Source organism: Oncorhynchus gorbuscha, linkage group LG15, assembly GCF_021184085.1.
Source record: "Oncorhynchus gorbuscha isolate QuinsamMale2020 ecotype Even-year linkage group LG15, OgorEven_v1.0, whole genome shotgun sequence".
Classification (NCBI taxonomy): domain Eukaryota; kingdom Metazoa; phylum Chordata; class Actinopteri; order Salmoniformes; family Salmonidae; genus Oncorhynchus; species Oncorhynchus gorbuscha.
In genome coordinates this window covers 37,436,405-37,460,989 of record NC_060187.1, presented here as the reverse complement: position 1 = coordinate 37,460,989, position 24,585 = coordinate 37,436,405, and the positions used below count along the sequence as shown (strand labels likewise).

Below are 24,585 nucleotides of genomic sequence, written 5' to 3'. Positions count from 1 at the left end.
TCATTTGCATGAAGAGAAGACGGAGAAAAAGAGGGAGGTCGGGCTGTCTTCTGAGAATTCATAGGCGATCGAATAAACACCCACTGCCTTTGGTTGTACTAGCTAACATGCAATAAAAATTGACAACCTATGAAGAAGATTATACTACCAACTTGACATTCAAAAGTGTAAAATCTTACGCTTCACGGAGTCGTGGCTGAACGACGACATGGTTGCACGCTGCATCGGCAGGATAGAACAGCGGCGTCTGGTAAGACAAGGGGGGTGGACTATCTATATATATATCTCTATCTGTGTAAACAGCTGTTGCACGATATCTAAGAAAGTCTGCAGCTATTGCTTGCCTGAGGTAGAGTATGACAAGTTGTAGACCACACAATCTACCTAGAGTTTCTGTATTTTTCGTAGCGGTCTACATACCACCACAGACCGATGCTAGCAATAAGACCACACTCAATGAGCTGTATTCCACCTTAAGACAAACAGGAAAACACTCATCTAGAGGCGGGGCTCCTAGTGGCCTGGGACATTAATGCAGGGAAACAAATCCGTTTTACCAAATTTATATCAGCATGTTAAATGTGCAACCAGAGGGAGAAAATAAAAAATAAAACAAAAATTAGAGACCACCTATACGCCACACACAGCGATGCATACAATGCTCTCCCTCAACCTCCATTTGGCAAATCTGACCATAATTCTATCCTCCTGATTCCTGCTTACAAGCAAAAATTAAAGCAGGAAGCACCAGGGACTCAGTCTATAAAAAAGCGGTCAGATGAAGCAGATGCTAAGCTACAGGACTGTTTTGCTAGCTCAGACTGGAATATGTTCCGCGATTCCTCCGATGGCATTGAGTACACCACATCAGCCATTGGCTTCATCAATAAGTGCATCGATGACGTCGTCCCAACAATGACTGTACGTACATACCCTGACCCGAGGCCATGGATAACAAACATCATCCGTACTGAGCTAAAAGCTAGAGCTGCCACTTTCAAGGAGTGGGACTCTAACCCAGAAGCTTATAAGAAATCCTGCTATGCCCTCCATCAAACAGGCAAAGAGTCAATGCAGGACTAAGATCGAATCGTACTACACCGGCTCCAAAGCTCGTCGGATTCGGCAGGGCTTGTAAACCATTAGACTACAAAAGGGAGGCACAGCCGAGAGCTGCCCAGTGACACAAGCCTACCAGACAAGCTAATCAACTTCTATGCTCGCTTCGAGGCATATAACACTGAAACATGCATGAGAGCATCAGCTGTTCCGGATGACTGTGTGATCACTCTTCACAGCCGATGTGAGTAAGACCTTTAAACAGGTCAACATTCACAAGGCCACAGGGCCAGACAGATTACCAGGACGTGTACTGTGAGCATGCACTGACCAATTGGCAAGTGTCGTCACTGACATTTTCAACATCTCCCTGTCAGAGTCTGTAATACCAATATGTTTTAAGCAGACCCACATAGTGGGCTGGTCATGGCTCACATCAACACCATTATCCCAGAAACCCTAGCCCTGCTACAATTTGCATACCGCCCTTACAGATCTACAGATGACGCAATCTCTATTGCACTCCACACTGCCCTTTCCCACCAGGACAAAAGGGACACCTATGTGAGAATGCTATTCATTGACTACAGCTCAGCATTCAACACCAAAGTGCCCTCAAAGCTCATCAATAAGCTAAGGACCCTGGGACTAAACACCTCCCTCTGCAACTGGATCTTGGACTTCCTGACTAGCCACCCCCAGGTGGTAAGGGTAGGTAACAACACATCCACCACGCCGATCCTCAACACAGGGGCCCCTCAGGGGTGCATGCTCAGTGTCCTCCTGTACTCCCGGTTCACTCATGACTGCATGGCCAGACATGACTCCAACACCATCATTAAGTTTGCAGATGACAACAGTGGTGAGCCTGATCACCGACAACAACGAGACCGCCTATAGGGAGGTCAGAGACCTGGCCGTGCGGTGCCAGGACAACAACAACCTCAATGTGATCAAGACAAAAGGAATTGATTGTGGACTACAGGAAAAGGAGGACCGAGCACACCCCCATTAACATCAACAGGGCTGTAGAGGAGCAGGTTGAGAACATCAAGTTCCTTGGTGTCCACATCACCAAGACGGTCGTGAAGAGAGTTCAAAACCTATTCCCCTCAGGAGACTTGATTTGGCATGGGTCCTCAGATCCATCGAGTGTATCACAACTGCTCAGCCTCCAACGGCAAGGCACTACAGAGGGTAGTGCGTACGGCCCAGTACATCACTGGGGCCAAGCTTCCTGCCATCCAGGACCTCTATACCAGGCAGTGTCAGAGGAAGGCCCTAAAAATTGTCAAAGACTCCAGCCCCCACAGTCATAGACTGTTCTCTCTGCTACCGCATGACAAGCGGTACTGGAGCGCCAAATCTAGGTCCACGAGGCTTCTAAACAGCTTCTACCCCCAAGCCATAAGATTAATTGTTCAGCAATCAAAATGGCCACCCAGACTATTTGAATTGCCTACCCACCCCCTCTTTTACACCGCTGCTACTCTCTTATTATCTATGCATAGTCTACCTACATGTACATATTACCTCAATTACCTTAACTAACCCTGCACATTGACTCTGTACACAGGGGGTACCGGCACAGTCTCGCTATTGTTATTTAAATGCTGTTCTTTAATGAATTATTCTGATTCTTTAAACTGTATTATTGGTTGGGGGCTTTGTAAGTAAGCAATTCACTGTTGTATTTGACGCATGTGACTAATACCATTTTGATTTGTGCCCAAACTTATGACTGGTACTTGTCTATTGTCACACTTTTATAGGAGTGGTGGTAAAACTCTGTATTTATTGTACACGGTAGGTATATTCATATGTACGGTCTCATTACAGTGGAAGCACAGTGAAGTATAGCAAAGATACAACTACCTCTGTTTTTATATAATAACACATTTGACTTTCTACTGCTCTGCTCTCAGGTGTGCACTGTCTGGGTCAGCTGTCCTCCTGTACTCCCTGATGAATAGCACAGAGAAACAGAGTAGAGAAAGCTGGAGAACAGAGAAGTGTGTGTATGCGGGTTCATGCATGTGGATCTATGCATGTGCGAGTGTTTATACCCGAGTGTGTGTGTGTGTGTGTGTGTGTGTGTGTGTGTGTGTGTGTGTGTGTGTGTGTGTGTGTGTGTGTGTGTGTGTGTGTGTGTGTGTGTGTGTGTGTGTGTGAGTTGAGGGGGTCCATGAAGCCTGCCCTTCAGTCACTTGACAATAAAGCCAGGCTGCATTATCATATCTATCAGCTGCCGTTAAAGAGATTGCAGCTTTGTCAGAGCCGCGCCTGCCGAAGGGAGACAGAGGGACCATCTCAAATCCAATCAGCTCTCTGGGAAATGAAATAAGACGCGTGTTATAGTTTGTTACTGGAAAGCTGCAACTAGGTGCAAACCAGGGGATGGGGACTGGGGAGCAGGGTTATCGTAACCTGACACCCTCCAAAGTTTGAAATAGCAACGTTGATTTGTCTCAGTGAGACTGTACATGCAACACTGGTGCATGTCTGAAGGTAGCCAAGCCTAGTTTAAACTAGCTAACAATAGGTTGAAAAGCTGGAAATATTTATACTGTGGATGCATTCTCGCCTTAAAGATGTCAAACTTTTGTATAATTTCAGCCAGTCGTTTTTTGAATGTAGTGCTCACAAGAATGGTCCACCACCCAAAGGACATCAATCAACTCGACACAACAACTGTGGGAAGCATTGGAGTCAACATGGGCCAGCATCCCCAGTGAAACGTTTGACACCTTGTCGAGTCCATACCCGAGAATTGAGGCCGTTCCAAGGGCAAGAGGGTGCAACTTAATATTAGGAAGGTGTTCGTAATGTTTTGTACACTCAGTGTATGTGCAGATATGTGCACCATGTCATCGCTCTCACTTGAACTCTGCTGTGTCCAGCGAGCCATTATGCCCATCCTGCAAACTCATTGGATAATGCTGGGCAAGCCTTTTGCTTGCGGTCACTCAAATAGCAACGGGCTGAAGCTCATTGGCTGAAACTCAAATTACTAGGGGGCTGGCACACGTGGGGGAACATGGCGCTACACAGCTTCCAGAAAACAACAGCTTTTAAAACTACGGATTTCGTGGCTAATTGAGGTAAAAGCGTAATTCCGCTCATGGATTATATGCATGTATGAACTACATACACATTGACACATCCAGCCCAAAGCGGGAGGTTTAAAAAAATAAATAAACTTACTAGTCGCCAAAGAACCGCTCAATCTCTTTAAATAAATTAACTTGGCTATGTGGAATCCCTAAGATTAGTCGGTGTGAGATTCATACTCCAGCTTAAGAGGGCAAATTCTGCCATATCCAAATGAACTGCCAGTCAAAACAATGTGGAAATGTGGACTGGCAGCATAAACAGGCCACACACACACACTTTCCACAGCATCAACATTCATAAGACAATTACAAAAATGAAATGCCATTGTGATAATTACTGCAATTAACTGTTCTCTGACAAAGCCTGGTGGTAACAATGTGCCTTCCGCCATTACGGGCAGAGTAAACACAGACAAGTGGTTGTAAGGGCCTGGGCATTAAATCGACAGTGATGTTGCTGGAGCGACAGAGCAGCCAGGCTAAGGAGAGGATCGGACAGGAGAAGAGAGGAGACATGTTGACACCCAAATAAGGGCACTGCGTTCATCCACCTCTGGCCTGCTCGCCTCCCTACCACTGAGGAAGTACAGTTCCCGCTCAGCCCAGTCAAAACTGTTCGCTGCTCTGGCTCCCCAATGGTGGAACAAACTCCCTCACGACGCCAGGACAGCGGAGTCAATCACCACCTTCCGGAGACACCTGAAACCCCACCTCTTTAAGGAATACCTAGGATAGGATAAAGTAATCCTTCTCACCCCCCCCCCCTTAAAATATTTAGATGCACTATTGTAAAGTGGCTGTTCCACTGGATGTCATAAGGTGAATGCACCAATTTGTAAGTCGCTCGGGATAAGAGTGTCTGCTAAATGACTTAAATGTAATGTAATATGACTATGGCTGCTACTACTATTATTATCAGCCTGAGCTGCTCTTAAATGGGACAAAACCTGCAATCAAAAAAACAAAACCGTTTGGTCTTTTTAATTTTACCTTTATTTAACTAGGCAAGTCAGTTAAGAACAAATTCTTATTTTCAATGACGGCCTAGGAACAGTGGGTTAACTGCCTGTTCAGGGGCAGAACGACAGATTTGTACCTTGTCAGCTCAGGGATTTGAACTTGCAACCTTCCGGTTACTAGCCCAACGCTCTAACCACTAGCCTACCCTGCCGCCCCCTTTATTACCCTACTGAGGTTTGCTATTCTCCTGGTACCAATGTGAGGGCACAAGAGAAACAGGCACTCCATCTCTTAAAACAACACGCCATGTAAATCTGTTCTAGAATTCCACAGGAGCCCTCCCCTCGGATTAATAACTAATAAATTCAACATCTGAAAATGGCCGGAGAGAATAAAGGAAAAATGTGTGCGCATCTTGTTAAATATGAGAGGAACAGATTACTCCTTTATTTATTTAACCAGGGGAAAGCTCTGGCCAGATGATCTCGTGTCTTTCTGGGTCAGGTATAGCAGCTCTACTCTGCCTGACACAGACAGGCTGAAAGGAACCACAAAGCCCCAGGTTCCTGCCTGATACAGAATAACCAGGAGAGCTAGGATGGGGCAAGTCTGTTTTGCTGGAGTGTTTTCTTTGCCCCTCGCAAGGAGGAATTTCAGCTGGAAGCAATTTGAGGGATGGTCCGTGTACATAGTATTGTGGTGAGGTTCTCAGAGGGTGACAGAGTGTATGTCCAGTGAAAACTGGCTAAAACAATTGATTTGGCAGACCAATGTAGAGAGCTAATGACACAATCAACACCTGCACCCCTCTCGGAGCCCTGGCTTTATCTCTGCGTCCATAACAACAGATGTGGATGACTGACCCCCTCCCTCAACCCATTCAGCCCTGCGCAGCCCAACAGGAAACTGTTTGAGACAGAAGCAGGGAAGAAAACCCAGGGTGGGGGATTTGGCTGTTTAACACAAAGGAGACTGGAATGTAAGGAGTTAATCCGTTTGGGGTCTCTTCCGCAAACAAAGGACAGGCCTTCAGACAAAGGTTGAGGGAGGGGGAGTGGTTGGCTTTCCCTTACCATCTGGACCTTTTGTTTGGGGGAGGGGGTTGACGTAGGAGGGGGAGGCCCCCCAGTGAGCCTCCCCGTCCACATGCTGCAGCACCAGACAGACACCCTTCCACTGGGTCACACCACACTGAGGCCCTGTTTAGCTAATAATCTCTCTCCTCTGCAACTGCTCACACCCACAGGGGGTTCCCTCAAACTGTGCCTCAGCAATCGGAGACTTTAAAACTTTGAGGGTTAGGCAACGTGAAAGGAAACTTGTTCAAAAACTGTATGTTTGTGTGTGTCAATCTGTCTGTGCTTCTGGTAGATTTAAGTGAAATATGTCAGACGGAGGGAACACAGGCTGTCTTAAGGACCATTATGAGCTGTGTAAACATGATTCACAATTAAAACAGGTCAGCGATTCAGGGGGCAGAATGCCGCTAAAAATGCCCCTGTTCGGTGGTGGAGGGTAGAGGGGATTTTCAGGATGAGGAGCACAGGACAGAGGGCAAACAAAAACTGCCTGTGAACTCACTCTCTCTCTCCCAGTCGCGCTCTTTCCTTTATCTCTCGCTCTCTCTATATTTCCCTCTGTCAGCTGGAGGGGAGCCCAGGCATGGGTGTTTCCTTCTCATCCAGTGAGACATACATGTCAGCCTGTCAGTTCAGAGGCGACTGCATCCAGGTCATAAATACACTGAAGTGTTTATTTGGTATCAAAACGTCTGACAAGTCCGCTACAAGAGGAAGAATACAACCGTAGCTGGTTCTACAAATAGCATAGATAGAGACCATAACGGTTTAGGTATTTTCAACTCCGACAAACAGAAAGTATAAAACTTATTTACAGTTACGCATGCTGTAATCATAGCTTAACCTTTAAAAGAAATACCGACTCTGTTCAAATTTGAACGCAGACACTTATCCAGAGCGAGTAGTAAGTTAATACATTCTCTCACTGGTCGGTCCCCCGCGGGAATCGAACCCACAACCCTGGCGTTGCAAGCGCCATGCTCTACCAACTGAGCCACATGGGATCAGGACAATTGTTGCTCATCACCCAGTGAAGAGAGTAGTGCACACACATCAGAAGACGTACCTGTCGTTACCAGCAATTACCTCCCCACTCCTACACATGTCGTGAATGGCACTGTGTGTGTGTGTATGTAAACTGTGGTGTTTAAATGAGACTCTACATAGAAGAAAATGTACGTACCACCACCATGAGTGTAGGAATCCAGGGGGCTCCCCCAGTGTAATGTTCTTCTCCCATCGGATCTGAGAGAGAGACAGAGAGAGTTAAGACTGGCACATGTGCATCCATAATGCAGACACACCACGTCTCACTCCACTTCACCTCAGACAGAAATGCAGTAAGAATGGAGTGCAGAGAGTGTGGATCTGACACTAAAAACATCTCAGTAGCAGCTCCTCACACTTCATAACACCTCTACTCCCCATATCTGGCCACTGAGATAAGATCAACCCAGAGATAGCTAGCTACCACACTCTGCCCTTTTAGTGCTAACTCCAACTGCCACTGTCTGTGGCCACTGTGTGAGCTACATAACATTGCAGGGACTGTAGGTATCCTCGCTTGCATGCCAACCTTTCTGGGTTTCTCCTGTTATGACTAGTACCCAGGATTCTGCTGACTGACTTGACCAGGAACAATTATGTAACTATGGCCAGGACTTTTTCTTGGTCAGGTCAAATCAAATTTTATTGGTCACATACACGTGATTAGCAGATGTATAGCGAAATGCTTGTGCTTCTGGCTCTGACAGTGCAGTAATATCTAAAAACTAATAGCTAAGAAATTACACCAAAAACACACAAATCTAAGTAGGAATGAGTTAAGACTATATACACATATTGACGAGCGATGTCCAAGCAGAATGGACTAAGATACAGTAGAATAGTATAGAACACAGTATATACACGAGACATGTAAATATTAAAGTGAACAGTAATTCCTAGTCTATGCGTAAAAGGCAGCAGCTGCTAATGTGCTACTGATGGCTATTTAACAGTCTGATGGCCTTAAGATAGAAGCTGTTTTTTAGTCTCTCGGTCCCAGCTTTGATGCACCTGTACTGACCTCGCCTTCTGGATGATAGCGGGGTGAACAGGCAGTGGCTCGGGTGGTTGATGACCTTGATGATCTTTTTGGCCTTCCTGTGACATCAGGTGCTGTAGGTGTCCTGGAGGGCAGATAGTTTTCACCCGGCAATGTGTTGGTCAGACCACACCACTCTGGAGAGCCTTGCGGTTGCGGGGGTAGTTGCCGTAGCAGGTGGTGATACAGCCCGACAGGATGCTTTCAATTGTGCATCTGTAAAAATGTGTGAGGGTTTTAGGTAACAAGCCAAATGTCTTTAGCCTCCTGAGGTTGAAGAGGCTCTGTTGGGCCTCCATCACACTGTGTGTGGGTTGTCCATTTCAGTTTGTCAGTGATGTCTATACCAAGGAACTTGAAGCTTTCCACCTTCTCCACAGCGGTTCAGTTGATGTAGATAGCAGAGGGTACACCCCCCTGTTTCCTGAAGTCCACGATCATCTCCTTTGTTTTGTTGATGTTGAGTGAGGTTGTTTTCCAGGCACCACACCTCTTCCCTGTAGGATATCTCGTCATCGTTGGTAATCAAGCCTACTACTATCGTGTAGTCTGCAGACTTGATTGAGTTGGAGGCATGCTTGGCCACGCAGCCATGGGTGAACAGGGAGTACAGGAGGGGGCTGAGCATGCACCCTTGTGGGGCACCAGCGATGAGGATCAGTGGAGTGGAGGGGATGTTTCCTACCTTCCCCACCTGGGTGGCATCCCGTCAGGAAGTCCAGGACCCATTTGCACAGGGCGGGGTTCAGACCCAGGGACTCGAGCTTAATGATGAGCTTGGAGGGTACTATAGTGTTGAATGCTGAGCTATAGTCAATAAATAGCATTTTCACATATATATTCCTCTTGTCCAGATGGAATATGGCAGTGGGCAGAGTGATGGCAATTGCATCGTCTGGGGACCTATTGGGGTGGTAAGCAAATTGAAGTGGGTCTTTGGGTGGCAGGTAAGGTAGAGGTGATATGATCCTTGACTAGTCTCTCAAAGCTAGTCATTTAGTTCCGTTACCTTTGCAGGAACAATGGTGGACATCTTGAAGCATGTGGGGACAGCAGACTGGAATAGGAAGAGATTGAATATGTCCGCAAACACTGCAACCAGATGGTCTGCGCATGCTCTGAGGACGTGGCTAGGGATGCCATCTGGACCGGCAGCCCTGCGAGGGTTAACACGTTTAAATGTTTTACTCAAGTCGGCCACGGAGAAGGAGAGCCCACAATCCTTGGTAGTGGGCTGCATCGGTGGCAAAGCGTGCAAAGAATGTGTTTAGCCTGTCCGGAAGGAAGACAGTCTCGGCGACGTGGCTGGTTTTCCCTTTTGTAGTCCGTGATTTTCTGTAGTCCTTGCCACATACGTCCCGTGTCTGAGCCGTTGAATTGCAACTTCACTTTATCTATACTGATGTTTAGCTTGTTTGATTGCCTTGCGGAGTGAATAACTACACCGTTTATATTCTGCCATATTACTAGTCGCCTTGCTATTGTTAAAATGTGGTCGTTTTCAGTTTCGCGCGAATGCTACCATCTATCCACGGTTTCTGGTTAGGGTAGGGTTTTATATAGTCACAGTGGGTACTACATCTCCTATATACTTCCTTTGAACTCAGTCACCGTATCCGTATACGAATCTAGATTATTTTTGCACACTACCTGGACCATATCCCAATCCACGTGATCAAAACAATCCTGAAGTGTGGATTCCGATTGGTCAGACCAGCGGTGAATAGTACAGAGAACAGGCACTTCCTGTTTAAGTTTCTGCCTATAGCACAGGAGGAGCAAGATTGAGTCGTGGTCAGATTTGCCAAAAGGAGGGCAGGGGAGGGCCTTGTAAGCATCCCAGAAGTTTAAATAGCAATAGTCGAGAGTCTTAGTAGCACAAGTAGGACAGTCAATATGTTGATAGAATTTTGGCAGCCTAGTCCTCAGATTTAATTGGTTAAAATCCCCAGCTACAATACAATGCAGCCTCAGGATGTGGGGGCTTGAGGTGGGATGTAAATGGCCATGGTGATGACGGAGGAGAATTCTATTGGTTGAATAATACAGTCAGCATTTAATTGGGAGGTATTCTAGGTCAGGTGAACAAAATGACTTGAGTTCTTGTAAGTTTCTAGAATTACACCATGAGTCCTACAGGCCCTAGAGGTGAGCCTTGAAACGTGGCATGTAAGAGGCCAAATGCGATGCACTGTAGTTGTAAGGCATGTGGCTGGTGATGAGGACTATATTGTTGGTGTGACTTGCCAGTTTTATAGGCTCTCCTACAAACAGCTGATGGATGAGACTAACTTACGTGTGGGCCAGTGGAGGCTGTTCAAGGGATCTGCGTTGTGCATGGGAGCAGGGAGTGACTGTTCCCAAGGAGATGGGCGAGTATGCAGGGGTAGGACAAGGGGTTAATTGAGAGGCAGGAGAGAGGCCAGGTGCTAGCTCTCTCATTAGGTGGCATCGAGCAGGTGTGTTTTGCTTCAGCGTATCTGGAGGGAACAAATTCCCTTATCTGTTCAGGTGGGAGACGGGAGGGCTGGAAAGGGCCGAACATGCTGTGGAGAGGTCCTGAGATTTTACCATAGTAATTATATTGGCGTGATGTGGCTGACTGTAGAAATTGATATGTGATGAAAAGAGACCAACCGTGAACAGAGAAACTTAAGACATTTGTGGCTAAAGTTAGTTAGGATTATTGTTGAGAGTATTGGAGCTAAAGGCATTTTGAATATTGTGTACTCACTCTGCTATCATAAAATATAAAGGGCAAGAAGAGTACCAGAAAGCAGGGAAAAAATAGTTTGAAAACATCACTGATAAGCATTGTACTGTGTATGTGATTTCATATATTTAAAACTACTGAAGTACAAGCAAATTACCTGTAAAAAGGCCTCTGCATACCTCATGGAAACAGACTGTGTGAGGAGCAGAGCTTCTCCCTCCTGTTGCCTGTGATCCATAACTTAACCCCTATCCAGCAGCAACCCAATAACACTCCATCTCAGGGAGGAGATTCACCCAGGAGGGTTCTGCAATCAGCAAGCCTCACTTCAGCCTCGCTACTTAATCTCTCCGAGCTGGTCCCAGATCTGTGCTTAATATTTTAGTCCAGTTCTGTGCCTTGGTGGCAGTTAGTCGAACACTGCTGCCTGCACTGAACCGTTTAGGGCAGAGAGAGGGAAAAGCTTTTGGGCAGGTTAGGTGATTGATGTTTTGATTTATCAGCATTGTAATAGACTAGGTTACTGTATGACTTTGTTGTGTCAACCTAGACAGGTTGTGGCTTGATTTAGCCTCGCAAACACACCTTGAGATAGAATAAACATTAGACATTGTATAGCCTGATATCCTCCTTTTAAATAATCATTTCCATGTGTGACATTATCTTAGTCACAGTAAAGGCTGCTCTCTCATTACAGGTTAGTTATATTTTGATAAGACATACAGTGCATTCAGAAAGTATTCAGACCCCTTGACTTTTTCCATTGATACATTACAGCCTTATTCTAAAATGGATTTTTTTAAAAAATGCATCTACACACAATACCCCATAATGACAAAGCAAAAAGTGTTTTTGTATAAAATGTATATTTAACAAAAATAATTGATACCATTTACACAAGTATTCAGACCCTTTGCTATGAGACTCAGAATTGAGCGCAGATTGATCATCATTGAGATGTTTCTACAACTTGGAGTCCACCTGTGGTAAATTCAATTGATTGGACATAAGGTCCCACATTTGACAGTGCATGTCAGAGCATAAACCAAACCATGAGGTCGAAGGAATTGTCTGTAGAGCTTAGAGACAGGATTGTGTCGAGTCACAGATCTGGGAAAGGTTACAAACAATGTCTGTAGCATTGAAGGTCCAAGAACAAAGTGGCCTCCATTATTCTTACATGGACAAATTTAGATCCAGCAAGACTCTTCCTAGAGCTGGCAGCACTGCCAAACTGAGCAATCGGGGGAGAAGGGCCTTGGTCAGGGAGGTGGTGACCCAATGGTCACTCTGCCAGAGCTCCAGAGATCCTCTGTGGAGATGGGAGAACCTTCCAGAAGGACCACCATCTCTGCAGCACTCCACCTGTCAGTCCTTTACGGTAGAGTGGTCAGACGGTAGTAACTCCTCAGTGAAAAGGCACATGACAGCTAGCTTGGATTTGCCAAAAGGCACCTCAAGGACTATCCGACTATGAGAAATAAGATTCTCTGGTCTGATGAAACCAATACTTAACTCTTTGGCCTGAATGTCAATAGTCACATCTGAAAGAAACCTGGCACCATCCCTACAGTGAACCATGGTGGTGGCAGCATCATCTGTGGGAATGTTTTTCAGCAGCAAGGAATAGGAGACCAGTCAGGATCAAGGGAAAGATGAAAGGAGCAATGTACAGAGAGATCCTTGACAAAAACCTGCTCCAGAGTGCTCAGAACCTCAGACTGGGGCAAAGGTTCACCATCCAACAGGACAACGACCCTAAGCACACAGCCAAAACAACGCAGGAGTGGCTTCAGGACAAGTCTCTGAATGTCCTTGTGTGGACCAGCCAGAGCCCAGACTTTTCTAGAGACCTGAAAATAGCTGAGTAAAGGGTGTGAATACTTATGTAAATTCTAAAAACCTGTTTCTGCTTTGCAATTATGGGGTATTGTGTGTAGATTGATGAGGATAAGGCTGTAACGTAACAAAATGTTAATGGGTCAGAATACTTTCCGGATGCACTGTAATGGCAGGGAACATATGGAATGTGTGATTCATTGTGAAAGATAAAGAGCAACATTTTAGTTTAAGACTCAGGAGAAAATAAATATAGCCTGTGTATAATAGTATGCTGTTAACTTCTTGAGTGTAGGGGGCAGGATTTTCATTTTTGACTAAAAAAAAGTACCCATTGGAAACTGCCTATTTCTCAGGCCCAGAAACTACAATATGCATATAATTGTCAGATTAGGATAGAAAATTCTAAAGTTTCCAAAACTGTCAAAATAATGTCTGTGAGTATAACAGAACTGATATTGCAGGCAAAAACCTGAGGAAAATCCAACAAGGAAGTGCTGTTTTCCCTGAAAGCTCCCTGTTCCATTGGATGCCTTGCCTCCATTTAAAGGGATATCAACCAGATTCCTCAAGGTGTCACTCTTTAGACATAGTTTCAGGCTTTTATTTTGAAAAATGAGCGAGAAAGATCACATCGCGTCAGTGGATAGCTGGGTGTTCGCAGAGTTTTGCTTGCGCAACAGAGTGGGGCAGCCATTGTCTCTCCCTCTCCTAATGAAAAAGCTACAGTCCCGGTTGATATATTATCGATTATATATTTTAAAAACAACCTGGGGATTGATTATAAAAAAACGTTTGACATGTTTGTGGACATGACCGCTCGAGCCTGTGGATTTCTGAACATAAACTCGCCGAACAAATGAAGGTATTTTTTGATATAAAAATAATCTTTATGGAACAAAAGGAACATTTATTGTGTAACTGAGAGTCTCGTGAGTGCAAACATCCGAAGATCATCAAAGGTAAAGCGATTTAATTGATTGGTCACGAAAGTCAGAAAAGCAATCTACTTGGCTGCTAGCTGTTTGTAATATTTTGTCTACTGAGAGAGATGTTCTTACATAAACACTTGTTATGCTTTCGCCAAAATGCTGTATTGAAATCTGACACACCAGGTGGATTAATAACAAGCTAAACTGTGTTTTGCTATATTGCACATGTGATTTCATGAAAATGTAATATTTTCAGTATTTTAATTAGAATTTGGCGGTCTGCAATTCAGCGGGTGTTGATGAAAATGATCCCGCTAACAGGATGGGTGCGTCAAGAAGTTAACTCCAGGTCATGACCGTATCTCTAAGGAAATTAGGCTGCTTTAGAAAACTGCCACCGAACGTTCCTTTTCCTGTGTGGTTGATAAGGGACACCCAGCTGAGGAAAAAAAAGTAACATGCGCCTGTATCTTTCAAAACAAAACACACGTAGGCCTGGGCCATGCGTCAGACATTTCTGAACGCAGTGACACAGGTACAGTCATGAACAGTGGTGAAACAGCAACGCTGTAATACATGATAACAGCTGAACAGATTATAATACAGGAGGGGAAGTGCTGTGATGTAAGCTGGGTGAATCACACCACTGAAATAGTTCTGTGCTTGAACAGGGGCCAGAGTTTTTTATTTTTTACATGAAATAAATCATGAGGAAAAAAAAAAATCACAACCTTTCATTGCACTTGAAAAAAATTCACTTTAGCAGGTCCGGGGGTTAAGAACATTATTATTAACCAATTGTACACATTCATCCATCTAAATGAACATATTAAATCTGACTTCTAACACATGGGAGTGTTAAAGAGCAGTTATGAACCAAATGAGCATATACACCACTCCAAAGGTGTGAGTAGAGCCCTCACTGCTGGTTAAATGAATGATAAATAATCTAGGAGTTAAATAGTAGTATGAGTATCCAGGCTATTACAGAGAGGATATTAGAGTTTAACAACTTTTTCAGAAGGCACACAGAGCAGTATAAGTAGGGCCAGGAATTTGTCCTGAAGACGTAACCTGGAAAGGAAACTCATGGCCCTAGTTATGGCTTCCTGCACCAGTTAAGTGGTCAGAGAAAACCTCCTGACCCTAGGGAAAAGGCACAGCTGATATATAATGTAAATAATATTAGTCTTTAACATATAGTCCATTATTTGCGTGCCAGTAAAGTTCTTCCACAGCCATAATGGTACAATATTTAGTCAGCAGTATAAAAAAGGGGTCTACACACATTAGAGACAGTAGATACGGAGCATAGCGCAGTAGATGCAATGTCGTTTTTCCCGCCACAAAAAGTGCGGGAGCATTCTACACACTTTTGTGCAACTTGAAAATTGAGACGTTCCATATAATTCCTTACGGCGCCGTGGGGGAAGTGTTGTCACTTGGTTCCTTGATCTGATCTATAGGCTATGCATCAAAGTAGCATATTCTGCATTGATAACCAAATACAGTCTCAACGACTGTTCAAACAATAGACCAAACATTCCTTATTAGAATCCCCCCACAAAACATGTATTTTTGTTGAGAAGTAACTACTTCTAGACAGGAAAAAAAAAAAAAATAAAAAAAAACTGGTAGCCATATACCTTTTCTCCGTGATATGACGACATTGGATGTTTTGCTGACACGGGAGCGAATACACTGAATCAGCATATCAAATTGGGATTATGTTATACATTACATTGGTGAGTAGGCTATAAGAATATTTGCCAGGGCAAATGATTTATAAATTGTATTATTTCACATGGGGGAAGATGTGGGAAGCTAGGTTAGTGCTAGCAGAATAACCTACAGCCTACTAGCAGGCACAAAACGTGTTAATCAAACCTAAACTTTCAGAACATGTCGGCTTAGCTATTAATTAAATATGCAGTTGGTTCTCTTTCAAATTAGCTTAGTGGTGAAGTTCAACGAGATTTCTCTTTGTCTACCTCAAAAGGGGAGGACTTCAGAAAAATATCTGTCAATCTCCCCCTTATGAATGCTGCTATTTGAGAGTCTAGAAATGCATGGACCTGCACATAGAGCTATGCAAGTGAAGCTTGTAGCAAGCTTAACGCGTGAAGGTGTTAAGACAGGCGAGGCCTGAATACTAGGCCACTATGGAGGAAGGATGTCCATTAAGGAAGAGGATGCACCACATTACATGGGCTTTACCTCATTGACAGTTCAGGGGCTATCAGACTAATAGAGGAAGGAGCATGGCCTAGGTGTTGATATGGAACGCAAATAGAACAGACAACAGAACAGACAACATTCTGTTATTCATCAACTTATAGCTTAGTCTAGACCCACTACATCCATATCATTGTATAGAAAAAAACTTTGTAATCAAATTACTTGTGTTACAAAGCAGAGACGACCAAATTGGTTCTTGACCCCAGGGCTACCGCTAATGTAAATTCCATCCCTCGCTATACAATGGAGAGGAATCCCATTCATCCGTTCACCTCAGGAAGTTCTTCTAAAGCCATTTCTTACCTCTGACAGGAAGGTCTGTGCTGATTTCTGTGCGCCGACGTGCAGCAAATACTCGTACACATATAAAGCTAACCTGGAAAACAAAGAGAAAAGGGTCAATGTCGAGGGTCCATCTCGCACCTCCTCCATCCCCTAGGAGCCAGTGACTTTCACAATGACAGCCAGATAACATGCAGACTCTAAGGAGAAGCCATTGGGAAGCTCTAGAAAATAAAAAGAGCATCTGTGGTTTACGGAGCTCCTCCTTTAACACAGATGCTGAGGAAAACAAGAGGAAAGCAGAGACAGCCAAGCGTGGGTCGGTGTCACACTATCTGACAACCCACACTACCTTGTGCATTTTTGGTATCATTATGACTGTCATTTAGCCGCCTGTGCTGGCAATTACTGTGCTCCTGGACTAGTGATGAACCCACACTCTACTAAGAGGGAAAGGGCCTCCCGAGTGAGGCAGCGGTCTAAGGCACTGCAGAGCTTGAGGTGTCACTACAGATCCAGGTTCGATCCAAGGCTGTGTCGCAGCCGGGAGACCCATGAGGCGACACACAATTGGCCTAGCGTCGTCCGGGTTAGTGGAGGGTTTGGCCGGCTGGGATGTCCTTGTCCCATCGTGCTCTAGCGAATCCTGTGGCTGGCTGGGCGCATGCATGCTGACATGATCGCCAGTTGTACGATGTTTCCTCCGACACATTGATGCGATTGGCTTCTGGTTTAAGCGAGCAGTGTGTCAAGAAGCAGTGCAGCTTGGCAAGGTCGTTTTTTGGGGGATGCAAAGTCTCTTGACCTTCGCCTCTCCCAAGTCCGTACGGGAGCTGCGGCAATGGGACAACACCAACTACCAATTGGATAACACAAAATTGGGAGAAAAAAAAGAAAAGAAAAGAATGAAAAGTCCATTTGGTCACATTAGGTTAAGTCTACTGTTGGGAGCAGAGTCTCAAAAACACTTGTGCTGGATGTTGAACCAAGCACAAGGGACATCGTCTCAAAGTAATCATTCATTTGATATGCCAGCTTTAAACAAGGGAAACATTTCTTCCACGGACTGCAAAAAAAAACAGTTCTGACTAACGTTAGACATTAGTTAAAGGGGACACCTATCTTCTTAATTATTTCTCAGTGTTACACCAGACGTATTAATTTCACTGCTCATTTCAGTAATCTAGTGTAAACAAATGGTTCTGGACACAATGAACACAATCATGGCCACAGTGTTTTATCTGGTCTGTCTGTTTTATGGTTGTGGATTTGTTATGCTGGAGTGACTGCTTACTGCAGGGGTGTCGAGGTCCGGAGTCACACTTCATTATAAATCCTCTATCCACAGCTTTGTACATTTTCTTTTACACTTCATTTGGGTAGTCCTTCTGTAGATGCTCTACAGATGGTCATACTATTAACCAACTATCTGTTGATAAGCAACTGCTTGCTAAGGTTACGGTTAGGGTTAGGGTACGGGGTTAAGGTTAGGGCAACAGTTAAGTTTAGTTGAAATGTTACCGATAGTCTGTGTAGAGCATCGGATCTGGCCCAAAGGCCGTATGTTTGACACCCCTGGCTTAGAGGGTAGGTCAAGGGTGACGGTAGAAGAGAAGGATGGGCAGAACAACAGGTTATGGGTAATGGCATGATATTCAAATTAATGGAGAGAGGGTGGAGCAAAACCACTGGCTGGAATATTTCCATACTCATCTCATCAGCCACACGACACTACCTGGTAACACTGAAAATGCTTGGTGATGTTTGTAATCAGGTCTCAACTGAGTTTAATTCAAAACCAGCCAATGAGAACTGAGCTCTGGGAATGTGCTCTGAATGAACTTAAATGAGACCAGTCAAAGAAACGAGGCGCTCCTTTAACCAGGAAGTACCTGTGCTCTCCCAGTCTGAAAACTTGTCAGGTTCCTGGTACAGAGGGGAGGCGGCTGGTGTAAAATGTAAGAAGACTCCTTCATGGCTGTTTGTAATACCCAGTGGCATGCGTGGGCTTCTATAAGCTGGTCCACACTGAACTGGATCCAACAGAAATTCCCATGAGTGCCCTGATGAAATTTTCATGGCTACACTGGTATGATCTGAGGGGTTCTGTGCCCTGGTGATGGGCACCTGCCCCGGTTCTAATGCATTATTTAAAAACACTCATTCAATCCTGGCTTCGGGGGACACCTTTTGTTGCACTGTCAGTAGCACTGAGTAACTCCGCCAAGGGAAGAGGGTTGTGGAGACTCTCCCTGAGCAGGTAGAGATGGCGTCAGCAGAGGGAAGGAGATTGAGGGAGGGAAATTGCTAGGCGTTAAGACAACTGTGTGATGGTGTGATGGGAGAAGGGAGATCTACAGGATAACGACCATAGTGAAGACCCTAGGGCCACACATGACAGGAGACAGACAGAGCACTGACACCAAGCACAAGGCATACGTTCATACAAAAACCTTCTCTGAAATGAGACTCCATCTGACACAGACAAGCTCCATGTCCTCTGACCTCCCAAAGGGAACATCTCCATAATAATATATTCACAACCCCTGAGTATCAAGAGTGGTGCTGGGTCATCTTCTCTGTCATTTTTAGTGATGTCTCAGGTGGCTAAAGAAAAATCTCAACATCCTAATCCATTGCTCTGCTGGTCCAGTCCACCCCTCTAACCCACTGCTCTCTTCCGTGCCAGACTCCAGCTAAAGAGCTCTGAGGCCACTGAAACCCCATCATCATGGATAATGGTCATACAAATTACATGCTGTAGAAAGGTTAGGAGACAAGAGACCAGTAGACTTCTCTCAGTTAGAGAACTACTGTTGAGTGGGTGGTTTAGTTTGATCCTCTCTGTAGTGACTAACATTAGAGGCAAGGCCAGGGAGGCAGGCAGCAGCCCCTGCTCCCCAGTGTCAGCAGCCCCTGCTCCCCAGTGTCAGCAGCCCCTGCTCCCCAGTGTCAGCAGCCCCTGCTCCCCAGTGTCAGCAGCCCCTGCTCCCCAGTGTCAGCAGCCCCTGCTCCCCAGTGTCAGCAGCCCCTGCTCAGCAGCCCCTGCTCCCCAGTGTCAGCAGCCCCTGCTCCCCAGTGTCAGCAGCCCCTGCTCCCCAGTGTCAGCAGCCCCTGCTCCCCAGTGTCAGCAGCCCCTGCTCCCCAGTGTCAGCAGCCCCTGCTCCCCAGTGTCAGCAGCCCCTGCTCCCCAGTGTCAGCAGCCCCTGCTCCCCAGTGTCAGCAGCCCCTGCTCCCCAGTGTCAGCAGCCCCTGCTCCCAGTGTCAGCAGCCCCTGCTCCCCAGTGTCAGCAGCCCCTGCTCCCCAGTGTCAGCAGCCCCTGCTCCACAGTCAGCCCAGAGTTTTACACTGTCCTCACTTCAAGGGGAGATCTTCCACCTCATCCAAGGTACACTCCTGACATCCCACCCCAGGCTATCAGACTACGCTCCTGCAAGACATGAAAGCACCTCTGCCAAGTTTAGCCAGCTAAAGCACAGACAGTTAGCAAATTAACTTTCCTGTCTTGATGTAAATAATTCAGCAGCGAGAGCATGGGCTTGGTTAGATAAGGTATGCATGGGCTTGGTTAGATAAGGTATGCATGGGCTTGGTTAGATAAGGTATGCATGGGCTTGGTTAGATAAGGTATGCATGGGCTTGGTTTGATAAGGTATGCATGGGCTTGGTTTGATAAGGTATGCATGGGCTTGGTTTGATAAGGTATGCATGAGAAGTGATTGAGAAGGGAGTTGGGGTGAATGCAAGATAGTAATTGTATCCAGTTTTCATAATGACCTTTTAGTTTTTCCCTTGTTTCACAAAAGCCTAGGCCTAGAGGAATTAAGATCACGATCGCAAGTTGATGACTACTGACATGTCTTGTAAGCAAAGAAGGATGCATAGATTAAAAGGACACCTCCAGAAGCATTTCATTCTCCAAGTGTTAGGCTACCTGTTTATGAGTTGAAACTAAGATTAAATGAACAATTTTACACTGACGACCATTTTTTGCAGACACAAAACAGTGACAAAAAGACTGTACACACGCATGTCTTAAACCAGCCAGGGTTAATCCACACACACACACTTCAACTTAATACACTTAAAAATGGATTCCCATTGCCAAAGTCATCTGTCTCTTTACCAGGAGCTAGCCTCGAGCTAAATTGACTCCACAATTATGGACATGCTCCGCTTGAAAGGACGCCATTGTATTCTAACCCGAGAGTCTTCATTTTGGGGAAATTGATTCATTTCAACGAAAGTTTGATTCTATGAGAAAGATAGAAAACCATCAGGATACCAAGCAGACATGGTTTATAAATGGAATAAGCAGCGACTAGATATTGTTATCAGGTAATAATGAATATGTACTACTAGTGCACTGAAATAACAGTGATTTGGACTACTCCACACGGTCTATACTTAATAAATCAGCGACATAAGACTTAAAAGGTATCAGGTCGCTATAACATTTATATAATGTGTGGGCCAGTGTAATCAACAGAATACACTTAGACTTCATGAGTTTGTCTGCGCCGTGACCAACCTGAATACTGACTTCACGCACGTAGCCTCAATATTTATACTGTCTCACTTATTTCAAAAGTGAGAACGCTAACAAATATGTGCGGATGCATCAGCGCACCAAATTAATTGACTGTTGACACCTCTGAATAGGAGCATATTCATTCAAAGCAAACCAGAGAAAATAAGAGGTTCATCACAAAACAGTGGCACGTTTTTGCATTCGTTGAGTACATGGTTCTTAAATGTCGTTCTCAAAAGTCCAAAATGCATATGGCAGGGCCATCTGTGCGACATCAAAACTGTGCATTCAGACCTCAAGAACTCGATTAAACGCCATGCGAATATAGGGGAGGGTGTGGATGTAAAGAAACACATTCAAAGCAAACACTTTATTCAAGATATTCAATTATCCTCTGAATATTATAGAAATGTCTTATAGGCCTAACCTATATGTGTAGAGTATGCATTGCCTTAAATGAAAGACTACAACGTGTGACAGGGTCATGCACATCAGACTACTGTATCATGATGAGAAACATTGAATTTGATGAATGCCATAGAAGGGCCCTGTGATAGCAGGTTCCTCAGCCCATTTCAATGACGTTGTAATTAACAAACAATAAGGTCATATTAATGTTGGAGCCTCTGTTTCAACCCTGTGGAAATCAAATTAAATCAAGTGCAGAAAGAGAGAGTGTGATGGAATTAATTATTCTCGTCACAAGGGCACGAGTTCTTGTTCTAAATTTTTTCCACAGGCATCTGACGCTTCTCCTCGAGGACAGGTAAACAAACAAACATCTCTGCCATTCTTTACATCTCTCGTGAACTCTAGGTCGAGCACTTCCTTGAATGACACCGCCATCAGTCATCAGATTAAAATCTTAGTGATTTTGTAGAATTTTTTGAAAAAAAATGAAGAAATAAAAAAGTTACCAAACTCAGGTTCAGTCTTAATTCTTCTTATAGATTCCTCCAAGGTTTTGATAAGCCATTAGACCCTAGCATTCTTGGTGCACTTTTGATAACTTCCATCTGCTCAATCAGTGTTTCTGTACTAGACACATTTACTCTACAGTCTCCCCTGTGCTGTACCTAAACCAGAAAGCATTCTAAACATGTTGGTGAGAAATTTTACGACCTCCACCAGCACAGAGAGAGACCATATAGGTCTTTAATTTCAATTTCAAAATTAAGTAACAGTTAATCTAACAACACTTCAGACAACAAGGGGTAGCGTCCTGACTAACCATAGTGGAAAGAGAAACACGCATTTGCCTCATGGTGCATGGCAGAGTCATTAGTTAGGTGAGAAGGTAAGTGCATCCTCACTCTGGCCATCACCTGCTTACCAGACTCTAAGAACACACAGAGACCGAACACACACATGCAGAGGACGGTGCCAGGGGGTTCACTGCTTAATCAATCAAATAACTTCATTTTTCTTTTGAGTGAAACTTCTTGTGTGGGATGGTTCATACAACAAGACAAAGGACATACGGGACAACTGTATCTTCATTTAACTTCAAGGTAACACTTACAGGGATGGGGTGGAGGGAATATTGTTCTACTGTAGGTCTCTGTATTACTAAGTGAGGAAATATTCTGTCAACAGTCCATTTTAAGAGCACTTGTGTCTTATGGATCTGCCTTTGATTGTAAACAAATAAGATGCATATGTAGGACTCCACAAGTGTTTACAAGGATTCCATATAATAGAATCAGGGAATATCTGGGCATCACATGCCCATTCAAAATGTATTATTCTTGCTTTATTGGAACATGAACCACATGGAATGGTTTTCAGTTAGGATTCGTACTCCCTCAGCACACAATGCTGCCGCCGTTTGTCAATATACAGGAAAGATTTTCTCTAACAGGGGGGTCTGCCATTTACGTCACACGTTCAAATTTGGGTGAAATTAAGACACAGACCTGAAGCCTACAAGTAATACTCATCATGAGGATCCCCACACAGTCAGCAATAGGAAGAATCAAACTTAGGCAAGTAAGTTAATATTTTTCAATGAACACTAACTACGTAATATAATTCTAACATCTGGCTGAGCAGCAAATGCCCCCAAAAGTTTGAAAAGAGGATATTTAAAAAAAAAGTATTTATTCATACATGCGATAGCTTAGCTATCCAGCCGCCTTGATCCAATCGTATCCACAGTATTCACTGTGATCTTGGGACAAGAAACTATGTTCATAATTGTGTGTCAGTCATCGGTTACACCGTCTGTGAAGGGTAAATATGTGTAAAAGTGTTTCTCATATCACAACCTTCTTGGAATCATGCTGTGCCATGAGGGAAGCGGTGCTACTCTTATCAGAGTCCCTACACAATAGTTTGTGTAGCATGGAAAGCAACAAAGTACATAAGATGTAGCCTTCGTGTAAAGTACTGGTTTAAAGCAGTCTTCATTTATGATCAAAATCGCTCATCTGACATTTTAAAAGTTGTGGCAGCATCTCTGCTTACCCCTAAAGAGGATAAGATATTCGATTGAACTCTGATATAGCAGTTATTAATATTCAAAGCATCATAGTGACACAAAATAATTAATTAATAGGACTGAGATAATTGAATAATATATATATATATATATTATATAATCTAAACATATTACAGTAACACGTCAACATAGATGACACATTGCTTTAAAAAGTTGACGTATGTATAAGCTTCCTTTACCATGGAGTGGAGATTAGTCCACTGATGTAGGTATAACTAAAGACAGGTACAGGTTTCATTTAACAGACAAGACAAAGTCCTCGTCATTTGCTCATGTGGGATGTCCTGCACAAGTCCTTAATCAACACGAATATGGTAAGAAAACATGTAGCATAGACGTCTAGAAGATATCTAGTAGACCGTCTGTACGGGTCGATTGCATTTTGAAAAGTCCCTCGTAACATGTCTCAAAAACTTTACACATTCAAACAATGTGCGAGTCCGCGTCAATGCAACTCCATCTAGAAAGGCATCACAGACATATGCCATATTTTAAAATAGAATCTCAAGAAGAAAATGTTTTTTCGCAGTAGCAAATTCTGTAACTTCATGCAATCGCTGCATGCGCGCTACATTATATCTTTAAATTCCAGAAAGCGACACATTTGGAACCCCAAATGAAACATAGCTACAAAAGACAGAACAACTCTTCCGTGCGTTGCGTTCAAAGTGCGAGAATTGTGTAATAAATATCATCTAAAAGAACGAGAAAGTGCAACTAACAAGACAAAAAAGTTAAAGAGACGTGCCACGGCAGGGGTAAACAACACTCAAGAGAGCGAGCGATTACTGTACACACCTTTAAATTATGGTAGTTATAGTTTAGAAAGTTGGAGCTTCCTTTTAACCATGTAAAACTCTTAAATGGTGCATAATTCACTTACTTTTCTCTTGCTTGACTATCGGAAGGGACGACAGCTCCTTTACCTTTGGCGTACATGCTGGATTCTGTTTTAAGACTTTTACCCCTCTCAACACCTGTCAAAGAAAGCAGCCAGGAAAACGTTCTATCTCCATAGCTACCCCTTTAGTGTTTTTCCTCCCCCCCTCTTTTTTTTTTTTTTTTTTTTTTTTTTACATCTCCAACATTGGCCACAAATCAGGCACAGTTTCTATTGGGGGGACTTGAAACAGACCGCTGGTGGATTTTTTTTCCCCTCTTAACCGCTGTTCGAGAATGTATTCTTACTCCCTCCGCTATGGAATGGTAGGGGCTTCTTAAAGGGGAACGCACACTCTTCTTGTTTACTGAC

The 24,585-nt window shown here is 44.2% G+C and overlaps 1 protein-coding gene and 1 non-coding gene across 3 annotated transcripts in view; both read right to left on the bottom strand.

Annotated features, from left to right (window-relative positions):
• The window catches only part of LOC123997065 (single-stranded DNA-binding protein 3), a 116,661-nt gene extending 92,277 nt beyond the window's left edge, over window positions 1–24,384 (bottom strand). The window contains exons 1-3 of one of the 2 annotated variants that reach the window (XM_046301044.1): window positions 24,217–24,384; window positions 16,323–16,395; window positions 7,395–7,456 (exon numbers count right to left, since the gene is read on the bottom strand). In XM_046301044.1, coding sequence (XP_046157000.1) covers window positions 7,395–7,456; window positions 16,323–16,395; window positions 24,217–24,272 — 191 coding nt within the window. In that variant the 5' untranslated portion in view covers window positions 24,273–24,384. The remainder of the gene's footprint in view (window positions 1–7,394; window positions 7,457–16,322; window positions 16,396–24,216) is intronic. The other variant, XM_046301045.1, reaches the window with a different exon arrangement.
• trnaa-ugc lies at window positions 7,143–7,222 on the bottom strand. Its single transcript has one exon. It is a non-coding gene; the product is annotated as a tRNA-Ala (tRNA).
• Window positions 24,385–24,585: the final 201 nt, after the last annotated feature.